The following is a 13048-nucleotide window of genomic DNA, read 5'->3' as shown; positions in this document are numbered from 1 at the left end:
CAACCTTCTGATGTTGGTTTTGATTTTACAATGCTTGATCTGATGTGAGGCCATGCTAGGGAACAAGTTCGCTGCGTCACCCATCTCCCTGGAGAACATCTGTCCAAACATCCTTGGACACTTTCATTAAGAAGGAAGACGTCAGAAAAGCCTGCAGCCAAGACTCCTGAGAAGACTCCAGCCAAAAACCCTTCAAAAAGTCCAACCAAGAGCCTTTCAAAAAGTCCAGCAAAGTCACCTCAAAGAAGTCCTTCCAAATCAATGTGATTGCTATTTACAACATAAAAACATTAATTTAGCTATATTACTCCTCTATAATTGATCCGAGTACAAAATTCTGGGGTATTTTTGGTGAAAACAGGGTATCGGGCCTTGATTCAGGAACCAGTTCATTTATAACATTGTTTCTTGTGAGAAATTTGGTTCAGTTACAACGTTTCAACTTAAGACACGGTTTTCAGGAACCTATTGTGTCGTAAGTCTGAGGACTGCCTGTACTGTGATACCCAAAGGCTTACTTATGTCTATGCCAACCATACAGTTGGTCTATAAGAGATATCCTTTACAAGAATTCTTGCCTCTGGCACAACCACTTTAATGATCAGCTAATGTGTATTTTGTGGCGAAATATTTATTCTGAGAAAAAGAACTTTTCTGGTCTTTAATTTTTTAAAATTATTTAAATACCTTTTCTTCTGATAGGCTTCTTTGCTTTGTGCTTCAGTAAGTTCTTACCTGTGGCCTTTTCATAGGTAACAGAGGAAGGAGTCTTTGGGCAGAGAGACAGACATACCAGCATCCTTTGGTACTATAAGCTCTTACAATTGTCACATCCTCCATGATTTTACGGTGATGCAAGTGTAGAAAAAAACATTTCAAATTTAACCTCACTTAATTCAGGTCAAAGTTAGGGCAATTTAGTCAAATTGTTCCAGTATAGGATCATGTGAATGCAATAGTTAAAGGGTAACGATGGATTCCAACACCCATACCCTAGGCCCTACACTTTTAGAAAAGCATTTTTTATGTATATTTACTCATAGTCTTTGTCTGTCAACAATTTGTTGAATACAGTTTTGAACAACTCACAGCAGTATAGCCACCACTTTAGCACTTGCCAGGCTGAATAATTTTAGCTAAACTGTAGCACAGACATCCACTATCACACAAAGAACTGATCTGGTTTACTGTCTTCAAGTTAAATTATGGCTATTCCTCTGGACTGAATGAGGTAGTACATTTTGGAACAGCTGACAGTCAAGGTAGGAGAAAAGATGGGAGCTGTATAAAATACACACAGGCAGGTCCTACCACTTTATTTCTATTCTTCCTTAACGAAAATGCTTAAACAGGAGAGAAATAACAAATGACCTATGGTTTGAGATTGGGTTCTTTTGCCATTCCTAATCTTTGCCATCTTGAGTTTACTGGCCACACTGTGCATCTGCTTTCCAAGAGAAGACAGACTGATGGAAGAGCAGAAATGGGCCAGCTGACGCTTCTTGAAAGAAGATGAGAGAGAGCAGGGTAAAATACATTCCATGGACTTATATTTTTAAGCAATGCTGTAGTTATCATCAGAGGGATAGTATGGAAGTAGAAGTCAACAAGAGGGAACTTTTAGGCTATCTTGCCATCAAAGGTCAAAGTACCGCTTTACAGGGAGCTCCACGTTGCTAAATGTTTAATGACAACACAGTATAATACAGACATGCATGATATATGAAGAACATGCAAATGTTTGGAAACTTATGGCAACTCTTGTTCGTGCTAGTAAAGGGTATCTGATGTAATGGAGAATTGCTGTAGTGTCTTTATACCGCCTATATGGACAAGTGAAAAATTTTCTTGGATGTATCCATCTAAATAGACTTCTTGGAACTAAGATGCTGCACTAAAGAACGACTCTGAACTTAAAAGCCTAAATTTAATTTATTTTATTAAAATAAGATAATCAGAGGAACCTGGACTTACAATAAATGCATTTTTGTGGAGCAATAAAAACAATTAAAACCCAAATCAGCAAGAAAAACTGTATACCCTCAGTTTCTGCCTTATAGTGCATCTCTCGGAAGACAGCTTCAGGTGGGTTGAAGACCATGCTTGTTTTGCAGAAATACACTGATTTGTTACTTAGCCACTTCTCTTCAACAGAAGTCTGTCATCCTGCACTTGATACCTCACTGGGCTGCAAGAAGCAAGTCCATAGTACCAATATAAACTGCTTAAGTTACTAAAGATGACCATAGTGAGATTGTGCTAGCTTCCTTCTCTGAGCAGCACTGTTCAGAATGCATTCCATCCCACTGCAGGAGTTTTTCTCTTCAACGTGCAAAATCAGATGACCAGACTTTTGATCAATTTCATCTGTTTGATGAAACATTCTTCACAGGAATCAATTCCAGGCTTTTCTTTGTCTGCTTCCCTCAGGCCAGTTTGAAAATGCCCATTTTAGTCAAAATTTACTCACTGTGAAGTAGCACATGGCTTGGGACACTCAAAGAACAGCATCAAATCGGCATTATTCCTCAAATGGTGAGCTATCCTTGCTATAAAATACCAATTTATTCAACAGAATCAAATCAAGACAGGAACACTTCCACAGAAATGTCCCTCTTCTGCTTATGGGAAAGTAAGGCTCAAGTGCATCTATTAAAAAAATAGTAATAGATTTTCTTGATTATAGTCTCAGTTAACTCTATCCCAGTAAAAGACATTGTAGAAAAAGGCAACATGGAGCCATGTCCCTGCAGGACTAGAACCGGAGCAATCCTTAAGCAGCTGGTTCTAAAACCTGGGATGCAGAGAATCCCACTTGCACTGCGATCCTGTACACTGAGGCATTAAAAAACACAACTGCTACGACTTTCTCATTATTGGGGAGAGCAAGGGCAGCAGTGTGGAAATCCTAAAACACAGGTAGCCTTGTGGATGTTAACGTGCATGAATTGATGTCCTCTGCGTGGGCTGCGCGATGCAGAGAAGGTTCAGAAGCACTCCGGTTAATTTTGGGTAAAGAATGCTGCAGCAATTCAATGGAAGACAGAATCTGGAAGGCAGAGTGGATATGTTGAAATCAGACACTTATAACAGCCTACCTGCATTTTTTTTTAATGCTTAATTTCTCAATCTTTCAGAGCAGTTGCCTGACTTACTGCAGTGCTGGTTAGGAACCCCCTTGTTCTAGTGAAATGCCAGAAAGGAAATCAGAATTGAACATGAGGTTGGAAGGGCTGTACCTTTAAGGCAGACAGTTTTTATCTTAATTAAAGTGGAGAGCTGGAGAGGGCAGTGGGGTTCATCCTGGTTATGATCAGCCAGTTTTTCCAGAAGATGCCAAAAGGGCAGGACTGCACACTGCACCTGCAATCTTGTAAATAAGGAAGCTGCATTTAGAGAGGAAAGCTCCCCAAAACTTTTCTTCTGAGCAGAAAAATGGCCTGTTTCTAACAGACAAGGAAAGGATATGGAACTCCTCATGCCTCAGGCTGGACAGCATTTCTGTCAACATGTGGCTACATGAACAGTGCAGGCTCCCTCAGATGTTGGGGGTTTTTTTTGCTTTTTCATTTTGAATATCACCTCTAAAAAGTAAACTAGAAATGGAAGCAGTACAGCCCATCAATTCTACATCAGCCAGTCATTAAAAAATGAGTAACTGTGTGAAGACAGGTTTTTATGTCATTCACAAAATGTTTGTGCAGCTCTAGCAATCAGTTCTCCAACATACAGGGAAACTGGCTTATGGCAGGACACCTGCCTCATGAATGTGTCACTGAAAAAGGCAGATAAGCAGTATCTTCCTATCTCATTCACTTCTCCTTGGCTTACAGTGGACTTGTTTTCTGTCTTTCTTGACTACTAATTTGATATTTTTAATATTCCCTGGAAACTGAAGCACAGAATGCAAGAACTGTTTCTAGGATTTAATAACAAAAAGAACACTTACCTGTGGAAACAGAGGTCTTTCTTCCCTAACTTTCTTGACACAGTCTGCTACAAGCCTCTTCATAGCTTTGGGACAGCTCTTGTACAGTTTACTGAGGTCTGGAGATGCATAACCTCGACCAACCATAAAAATGATCTAAGCAAAGAAGTACAAACAGTTTGAATACCAGCGTTAGATATTATTTCACTGGCTGACATTGCAGTCATCTTTAACATTGAAGTAATGAAGGCAAAGTATCTACTGTTCTTCCAAGATTTGACAAAAATCAGTAAGATGGAACAGGCCCACTGTTCTGATCTGTGACACTATCTGTCCAACTGTTAAGTGACGCTGCAGTTATTCCATAATTTACTCATTTATTATTTTGCATATAATTTATCATAGCAACAAGCCCTCCAAGGCATTTCCTGACTGAAACTTGCTGGAGTTACAGGATGCAAGTGCTAAAGAACCCTTAAAACAAGGTGATCGTTAGCAGCCAGAAGTGCTAAACCCATTTGACTGATGCTTAAATTACCACCATATTGACTGACCAGTCCCAAATTGTACTTATATGGTTTGATCAAAATCCCTCACCAGAACACATGTCCATTTATCATCTGTGTGCATAAAGGGAAAGGCAGTTTCTTATGCCATTCAAGTGCATCTTTGAGTTTGCAGTTTCCTTATATTGCCAGCTAATGAGGAAAAAAACCTTGTAGACTGACTCCCCCCACCATCTCAGTTAAGAGAAAATGTACTACTAAGATTTTAGCAAACCACCACTATGGTTTGCTGAAGGCTTTCAGGAATATTACTGAAATAATTAAGATGGCTAATGGACTAGTGAGATCTTGACTACGCTTAAGCCAATGTTTTAATTACAAACTATGTCTGTATATGCATTAATAAAAATATTACAACTATGCTACATTTATTTTGTAACTTCTGAAAGCCCCACAGACAGCCAATTGCCTAACAGTAAATAAAGCTGCTGAAATAAATTGCCAACAGCACATATGGAAGTGTACCAACTCATCTCAGAAATATATATTTAGTTGACAGCCAGATTCCTTGTAAATCAATGTTTTGCATTAACAGGAATGGCTGTTCAAAGCACAGGCTTCCAGCATTATGGAGTAGAATGCTGAGAATGTTATGCATTTTTTTTTTAAATCCACTTCCCAGTTCTCCGATTTGAATCTTACCTAAAATGGCAAAATCATTTAAAAGAAACTAATAAAACTGGTTTGACTACAGACTATGAGGTATTATGGGTCTTTTACCAATAAACTGACCAGCTTTTCCCACTGATCATTACTAAAAAAATGAGCAAACAGTGAAATTAAGTTAATGAACTGCCTTGGAGGTACAGCATAGAGGAAAACACGTTTAAGAAAAGTAATACTACACTTTATCGAAGAATTCAAGGAAAGAGGATTTCCCCCTTTTTAAATTTGTTCAACTAAAAATAGTTCCAAAAGTTGTAGGTGTTCATGTCAACATTTTTAACTTGTGACAACTACAATTACTTTTAGTAAGATGCACCAAACAGATTCATATCAGACCAAAAGTCCCATGTTTGATTTCTCTTATAATGTTGCTTTAAGTTCTTTAGACCACCACACTTGGCAGAGTGCTGTCATACTAAGAAACATTCTTTCTGCAGAATAGATACTTGGTTGCTTCCAGGTGTTTATATTTGTCTCCAAAAATACACAAAGATGGCATCAAATACAGAACCAAGCAGTAACCTATTCAGGAAGAGTGATGCTCTTAATACGTATAATTTACAAGCATGCAATATAAACCACTTCTTTAGGAAAACCGAACGGATTTTTCTCAGAAGCCACGAATAACATGATACTGGAATTTGTGTTTCTCACCTGATCTCGGTCGTTAATGTGAGAGTATGGCAGCTCCCCTGTCATTAGTTCATATAACACTATTCCGTAGGAGTAAACATCTGATTGAAAGCTAAATGGGTTACTATCCTGCATCCGGATCACTTCTGGTGCCTTTAAAAATAAAAACAAAAGAAAAAATCCTACAGATTATGAACTAAATGATCTGTAAGGAGAGTAAAAGACATACAAGATAGATAAAATGATGTGCCTTTACAGCTATAACAAGTTTTGGTAACTTTGCCCTTTTCACCCAAACCCATTACATTGATAGCAACTAATACAGAAATAACATTTGTACTTTAGACTTAGGTAAAATGTAATAATTCTTGCATACATCATTATACTATGACTAAGTGGTACAAAAGTGGTTTGGTTTCATCACTGTGAATTGAAATAACCAGTAAAATAGAATAAATAATCTGCCTAGCTGAAAATAATGTGTTACAGCCTAGGACCAGGAAGATGTATGAGGCAAAGTAAATCTCTTATATTGGACCAATTTGCATAGGAAATGGGAGACAAGCTTTTGGACTGCAGAAACACTCCATCAGCAGTCACAGTACAAACTAAGTACAAGTTGGAACTTTCCAAGAACTGACAAAGGGCACTTGCAGCCTGAAAGCTTGTTCCTCCTTCTTCCCCAGTTATGCATGTTGGTCTAATGAAAGAGATTCTCTCCCCTCACAAAACCTGTTCCTCATACTGCTGTGCCAGCATAACTACCACACTACTACAAAGTCCAGACAGGCATGTGAACATGTATCAATTACATCCTTGTATAAATTACATCTTTGAAGCGTTTCTACCTTTTCCAATATATCTCATCAATATTAAAACAATATACATGAATTGGGTAGACCTGGAATCAGAAAAGAAATTGCACACAGGTTCACATCAGAACCCTGCATGGGACTTGGGTGGCTAGATAAATCTTACATACTGGCCAGGGGCCTAAACTCCACAGGCACTTAAGTTTTTGCCAGTAAGTTCCACAACTGCCTAAAGATTTGCTTCTGCATTTGCCCAGACAGGGATAAGTAGCTTAAAATAAACCTGCATGGAATCTTTAAAGCATATTAGCAACACCTAAATCCCCTCAGGAACCCCATCTAATCAACATACTTAGAGCTGACTGAATACACTCTGACAGAAGGAAACTCCATACCACCCCCCAGGCCATTTTTACTCAAAGCCCTGCTGGGGATGGCGAGAGGTGACAGTGACAGCAACAGTGATGGTAACCCTTTATTATCCAATAGATGAGTGGCGAGTGGTCATGGGAGACCAGCATTCAATGCCAATCACAGCCTAAGAAAGTTCAAACCCAAAGTTTCTCACCAAGGCAATGCCCCACCTGCCAGGCTACTGGCTGCGCTAGACTGGAATTACTGCAGAGGGACTCTGCCTAAGTTGAGAAGGGAGGTCATTCAACACAGGTCTCCTACATTCTAGGTATGCATTTGTCACCAAGCTGTTTTATAAAGAAAAGCAACACCATTATTTTTAAAAACATCTACAACACAGCCCTTCCATTTTTTTTTTTTTTTTTTTTTTTTTTTAAAGGAATGATATAGGAGTCTAGCTCCAACCAAAGCTTCAACCTGTGAATCTTGATCTCTCACAAGCAACTGAACTCCCAGAGGTGAGGGATGAAAGAATATTAAGGCATCCCCTCTCCTTAGCATTTTCTACTTGCTAGATCAGGCAGTCCTCTGCCCTCATTCATCCCTCCAGCTCAAGGTACTGGCTGTTTTGAATACCTGTAAGCACCTAACTCTCTCTTAGGTCCCTAGCTCAGGCACTCCCTTCCAGGAGCCCAAGGCCTGAAAGTTTGGTGCCACCAAGCTAAACACCATGATGCCCAGGTTGTCTGTGGATCTAGGCATGCTTTCGTACAGGTGTCTATTATACTTTGGAGTATGATCATGTAATGCATCCAAAGCAGTGAATGCATGCAGAAGATTCACAAATAAAAAAAAAAAATGTAATGGTCAGGCTGGCTGTCCCCATCTTCATTCTCAGAATTCAAATAGTCTTCAAGAAATGTCTTTTCTACCCTCCAGTCCACAAAATCACATATCAGAAGTTAGTAAAAGTTGCATCACCTATTTTAAAAAGAAAAAGGCTGAGAGAGTCTGGATAGCTTGCAGTTCTAAAAAGCACTGCGGTTCCCTGGCAGACTGCAGGCTGCAAATAATTAAACAAAGCAATAATGTATGTAAAATACTACAAACTCCAGGTTGAAAGATAAGAGGGTGTTCTAAAATCACTATAAAAACAAAGGAAAAAAATCAGCTTGTATTCCAACAAAAGCAGAGACCGGGGAAACTTAAATGATTCTCCTCTTGTAAATCCAGATCTAAACTATCAAAATAACTGTTCTTGATCCATTTCTTCAGAACTCTTATACCAAAAAATGTTTGAGACAGTTTCTTTCCCTCTCTTCCCTACTTCAAATCCAACCCACACACACACACACACACACACACAGAGGAAACTCATAATGGGGTACTAACAGGCATAACAAGCAACAGCGTAGAGAAAGAGCACCATAAATGAATATCTGAGACATCAGAGGTGGTTTTGAACTTACTGGAAGAGTTCCTATTCCTTATGCAAAACATTTTTCTATCTGCTGTCCTATACAGCTATCCCACCCTAAAACTGTATTGAAACAATTCAGTATTAGGGTGGGGATCAATGTATTCCTATCCTAATACTTTACTGGTACCCTAATTGTTGGACCTGTATTGTAAAGACCACTCTACATGAGTTCAGGTGCAGCTTAGCAAAGACATCTTTCCCCCTAATCAATATCCTTTTTTAGATATGTGGGGAGCCAGAGGAAAAGCAAGGGGAACAATAGACCCTGCTAAACCAGATGGGACAACTTACAACCAATGCCCAGGAAAAAGCTAACTTGCTAAATGGGTACTTTGCGTCAGTTTTTCACCAGTCCCATGGGACACCCATGCCCATTACAGGACAGAAAGGCCCGGGTGAGGAAGATTCCTTACCCTCCATCAATGCTGACCTTGTGAAGGAACACCTTGATAGGCTGGACACCTTCAAGTCAGCTGGTCCTGACAGTTTACACCCCAGGGTACACAAGGAGCTGGCAAGCATCATAGCTCAGCCTCTGGTATGGATCTTAGAGAACTCCTGGTGCTCTGGTGAAGTGCCCGAAGACTGGAAGAAGGCCAATGTGGTGCCTATCTTCAAGAAAGGGAAGAAAGTGGATTTGGCAAACTACAGGCCCATCCCTCTATCCTGGGGAAGGCTTAAAAAAAGTTTATAAAAAAGGCCATTCTTAACAGACTGGCCAATGGCAACATCTTGAGGGATAGCCAGCACTGGTTTGTTGCGGGTAGGTCTTGCTTGACCAATCTCATTTCCTTTTACGACCAGGTGACCTATCACCTGGACAAGGGAGAGGAGATTGACATCATATCTTGACTTCAAAAAAGCCTTCCATCTGGTATCCCACGATCATCTCTTAGGAAAACTGGCTAACTGCAGCCTCAGCCTCACCACAATATGCTGGTCAGGGAATTGGCTCCATGGTAGGACCCAGAGGGTGGTGGTGGATGGAAGTCAATTGTCATGGTGCCCTGTGACCAGTGGGGTCCCTCAAGGCTCAGTCCTTGGGCAAACACTGTTCAACTTCTTCATTAATGATGTGGACACTGGTATCAGAAACAGACTGGCCAAGTTCACCAACGACCCCCAACTTTGGGGTAAAGCATCCACACCTGAGGAGAGGAGGGTGATCTAGGCTGTCCTTGACAGGCTCAGGAAATGGGCAGATGAGAACCTGATGGTGTTTAACACCAAAAAATGCAAAGTTCTCCACCTTGGGAAGAAAACCTGCAGCATGCTTATAGGCTCGGCAGTGCTACGCTGGCTAGTGCTACGGACGAAAGGGACTTGGGGGTCATGACTGACCACGAGAGGAACATGAGCCATCAGTGTGATGCTGCAGCTAGTAAAGCGAGCAAAATGCTGGCTTGCATCCATAGATGCTTCTTAAGCAAATCCCAGGGTGTCATTCTCCCGTTGTACTCGGCCGTGGTGAGGCCACAGCTGGAGTACTGCGTCCAGTTTTGGGCTCCGCAATTCAAAGGAGAAGCTTGAGAGAGTCCAGAGAAGAACCATGAACATGATCAGAGGTCAGGAAAACAGACCTTATGATGAGAGGCTGAGAGCTATGGGACTCTTCAGCCTGGAAAAGCTCAGGCTCAGGGGCGATCTGGCGGCCACCTATAAAAGTTTATCAGGGGTGTTCACCAGGATCTGGGGGAACACCTGTTCACCATAGCAACCTAAGGGATGACAAGATCGAATGGTCACAAACTGCTCTATGACCGTTTCAGGCTGGACATAAGGAAGAACTTCTTTATTGTCCGAGCCCCCGAGGTCTGGAATAGACTGCTGCCAGAGGTGGTTCAAGCACCTACTTTGAACACCTTCAAGAGACATTTGGACATTTATCTTGCCTATGACCCCTGCTGACTTCCTGCCCCTGGGGCAGGGGTCTGGACTCAGTCATCTTCCAAGGTCCCTTCCAGCCCTAATGTCTATGAAAAATCAACCACTACTCTGGTGGGATTTTGTCAGACCTAGAGGCATACCTGGGCACTGCTGCACCCTCAGCAGTGGTGCACAAGGCAGCATCAGTGGCTCAGCTGAGCTGCAGGTAACCACAATGGTTGGGCCAGGCACTGCAGCAGCTACTGTTTTTGCACACCTGTCCCAACTGCCCCTCCTTAGCTATGCTACTGCTACTTCAAATGTCAAGGAAAGGCCCCAGGTGTTAAATCAATTAAAAACTATGCTGAAAAAAATTCTGAGTTGGTGTTTGTATGGCATGTGCAAAATATTGTAAGTATAAAAGTCTACACCATCAAGGGCCCAATTATAAGCAAACTCTCTGTATGTCAAATGCAATTTTTATGGTTCTTCTGGATGAGAAAAGTCTAACTTATAATTGTAACAATACAGTACATTTCCTTCAGGTTTGCGTTGACATCTCAGGGTGTCACAGAATCCAGTGCCAGAGGGCACTGAGATCCAAGAAGTCCTGCTGTAATGGTTAGGATCCTGTGGTGCAGAACATGCTGGGAAGTCTAATGGGCACCATTCATTTAATTTCATTTTAGTTTGTTAAAGCTAGCTACTGATATTAAATAAATTTAAGTGAAGACTGGTAACAAAAGCCCCTGTACTCTAATGAAGTCTAAATTCTATAGGGCTGTCCTGGAACTTTGCAGCACTTTTGGACAGGGAAATTCTATGATAATGTTTAATTATTTTAATTAGATATGAAGATTATATTTAGTTTGGGAGACAGCCTTCATGTTTTTTAATATTACATAATTGTTTCACTTTTCTCTACATTTACACTTTTCAATATCTTAGGAATTTTGGTAAATTTCACTGAGAATATTTTAACAATGTATGACAATACTGACAACGTATTGCTCATCTTACAGAATTTAGCAGCTACACTGGTAGTTTTTCACACCTGAAGAGGGGTGGGAAACAATTAGGAATTGTAGCAAACATTTTCACACCTGAAGAGGGGTGGGAAACAATTTTGAATTGTAGCAAACCCCAGCCGTGCCTCTCCTACATCAATCAACAGTTAAACAGTTAATTTTCACATTTAAATTGTTAAAAGTTTGAGTTAACTCATTTGTAACAAATGAGACCAAAACAAAATTCTCAAGACTGTTTCCAAGCAATCTGCAACAATGCAAGAAAAAGTATTGATTTATTCACATTTTCTGTTCTTTCCTTCACAGCTATGACATCTAAAAATGTATGTTGGTGAGATTTTTTTTTTTAAACCCCTCAGATTCTGTGGCAGAATTTTGTGGCAAATTAATATGCATTTTATGTGAAACTGAACATATTAAAATATTTTCCAAAAGTTAAATCTGCATTTCTGAAGGATGTAAAATCAGCTAATCTGCAGGGTTTATGCCCTCCACAAACTCACATGACAACAAGGAATTATTCTAGTTTCACACTACTGCACAGAGTTGCAAAATGAGTATTTCCTTACACAGATGAAGCTCAGTTACTTACATACAGAAATACCAGCTGCTACAAAGGCCAGTGTAGCAGGGAATAGAAACAATGTTTCTCAAAGCAAGGCCAGATCTCACCTAATCTAATTGAAGGAGGAATCTGGCAAATTAAGACTGCTGACGTAACTGAAGAATGTTCAGTGAATCTTGACAATAAGGATTGCCAAACTGAGGCAAACAACTGTCCATACCTTTTACACAAGGTGTTGCTCGTAAGGTTACCAATCCCAGCATACAATGCTCCATATTGATGAAAATAAGCCCCTACTTGGTGGGAAACATTCTACCATCACTTTTCTGTCAATACTATAAAATCATTCATTAGCAAGTCCAGACAAATTATAAAAGTCTACATATCCATTAACAAAAGTTCTTCCAAGGAGTTAATGAGTGCTGCTGCACTTTGCATCAAAACGAGAACACCATCATATACATCTGTATAACTCGCCTTTTCAACACTGCTTGATAGATTCATTTGATGAGGGCAAAACATGAACCTATTCCTGGCTAATGAGAATTTACCTGAAGGTGGTACATCATCTAACCCTGTTTCTAATAAATTGTTGCTAGTCCTTATGGTTTCAAGTATAAATCCAGTAAGCCCATATAGTGCTGTCTTCCTCAGTAGGTAGAAATGTCAAATAAGAACCATATGTAGTTTTGATCCTGGGCTCATTCCTTTAGGCCAAGTACAGACAGTCAAAGAGCCTGAGGCTGAATTGATTCAGTCTTTTCAGGTTAGTCCAAGATGAAAAGATTGAAACAATAAGCAAATGAAAAGACATTCACTCTTGATTCAGGAAATTCAGCCACAGTGGCTCAGGCCAGAAGCCAAGGGTGCTAGACCACAGCTCTCTGGCACTTAGCCAAGATGGGCTGTGTGTTTGCTGCTTCTTCCTGCTGCCCCTGAGGTTTCTGGGATTTGCAGTCCATACTTACTGTAGCAGGACTCTGAAGAGTTGCTCATCACTTCCTCTTCCTGCTTCCAGGTGCCTCTGGGATTTGTAGTCCAAAGCTGCAGCCAGCACTAAGCAAACAGGGCAGGGCAGGGCAGCTTTGTACTCAGGGGAAAGGAAGTTTAACTCCCTCCCCTCCCCCCCCCCAGACCCCAGCTGGGTTTC

At 40.6% G+C, this 13048-nt stretch overlaps 1 protein-coding gene across 3 annotated transcripts in view; it reads right to left on the bottom strand.

Annotated features, from left to right (window-relative positions):
• Positions 1-1352: 1352 nt before the first annotated feature.
• RAF1 (Raf-1 proto-oncogene, serine/threonine kinase) overlaps positions 1353-13048 on the bottom strand; it is a 91189-nt gene continuing 79493 nt past the window's right edge. For all 3 annotated transcript variants that reach the window (XM_025204538.1, XM_006023895.3, XM_006023896.3), the window contains 3 exons: positions 5815-5946; positions 3950-4084; positions 1353-3049 (listed from right to left, as the gene is read on the bottom strand). In XM_025204538.1, the coding sequence (XP_025060323.1) occupies positions 2909-3049; positions 3950-4084; positions 5815-5946 (408 nt within the window). In that variant the 3' untranslated portion in view covers positions 1353-2908. The remainder of the gene's footprint in view (positions 3050-3949; positions 4085-5814; positions 5947-13048) is intronic.

The sequence above is a fragment of the Alligator sinensis genome, unplaced genomic scaffold (genome assembly GCF_000455745.1).
Source record: "Alligator sinensis unplaced genomic scaffold, ASM45574v1 scaffold81_3, whole genome shotgun sequence".
NCBI lineage: Eukaryota > Metazoa > Chordata > Crocodylia > Alligatoridae > Alligator > Alligator sinensis.
This window is presented reverse-complemented; position numbering and strand designations above follow the sequence as displayed.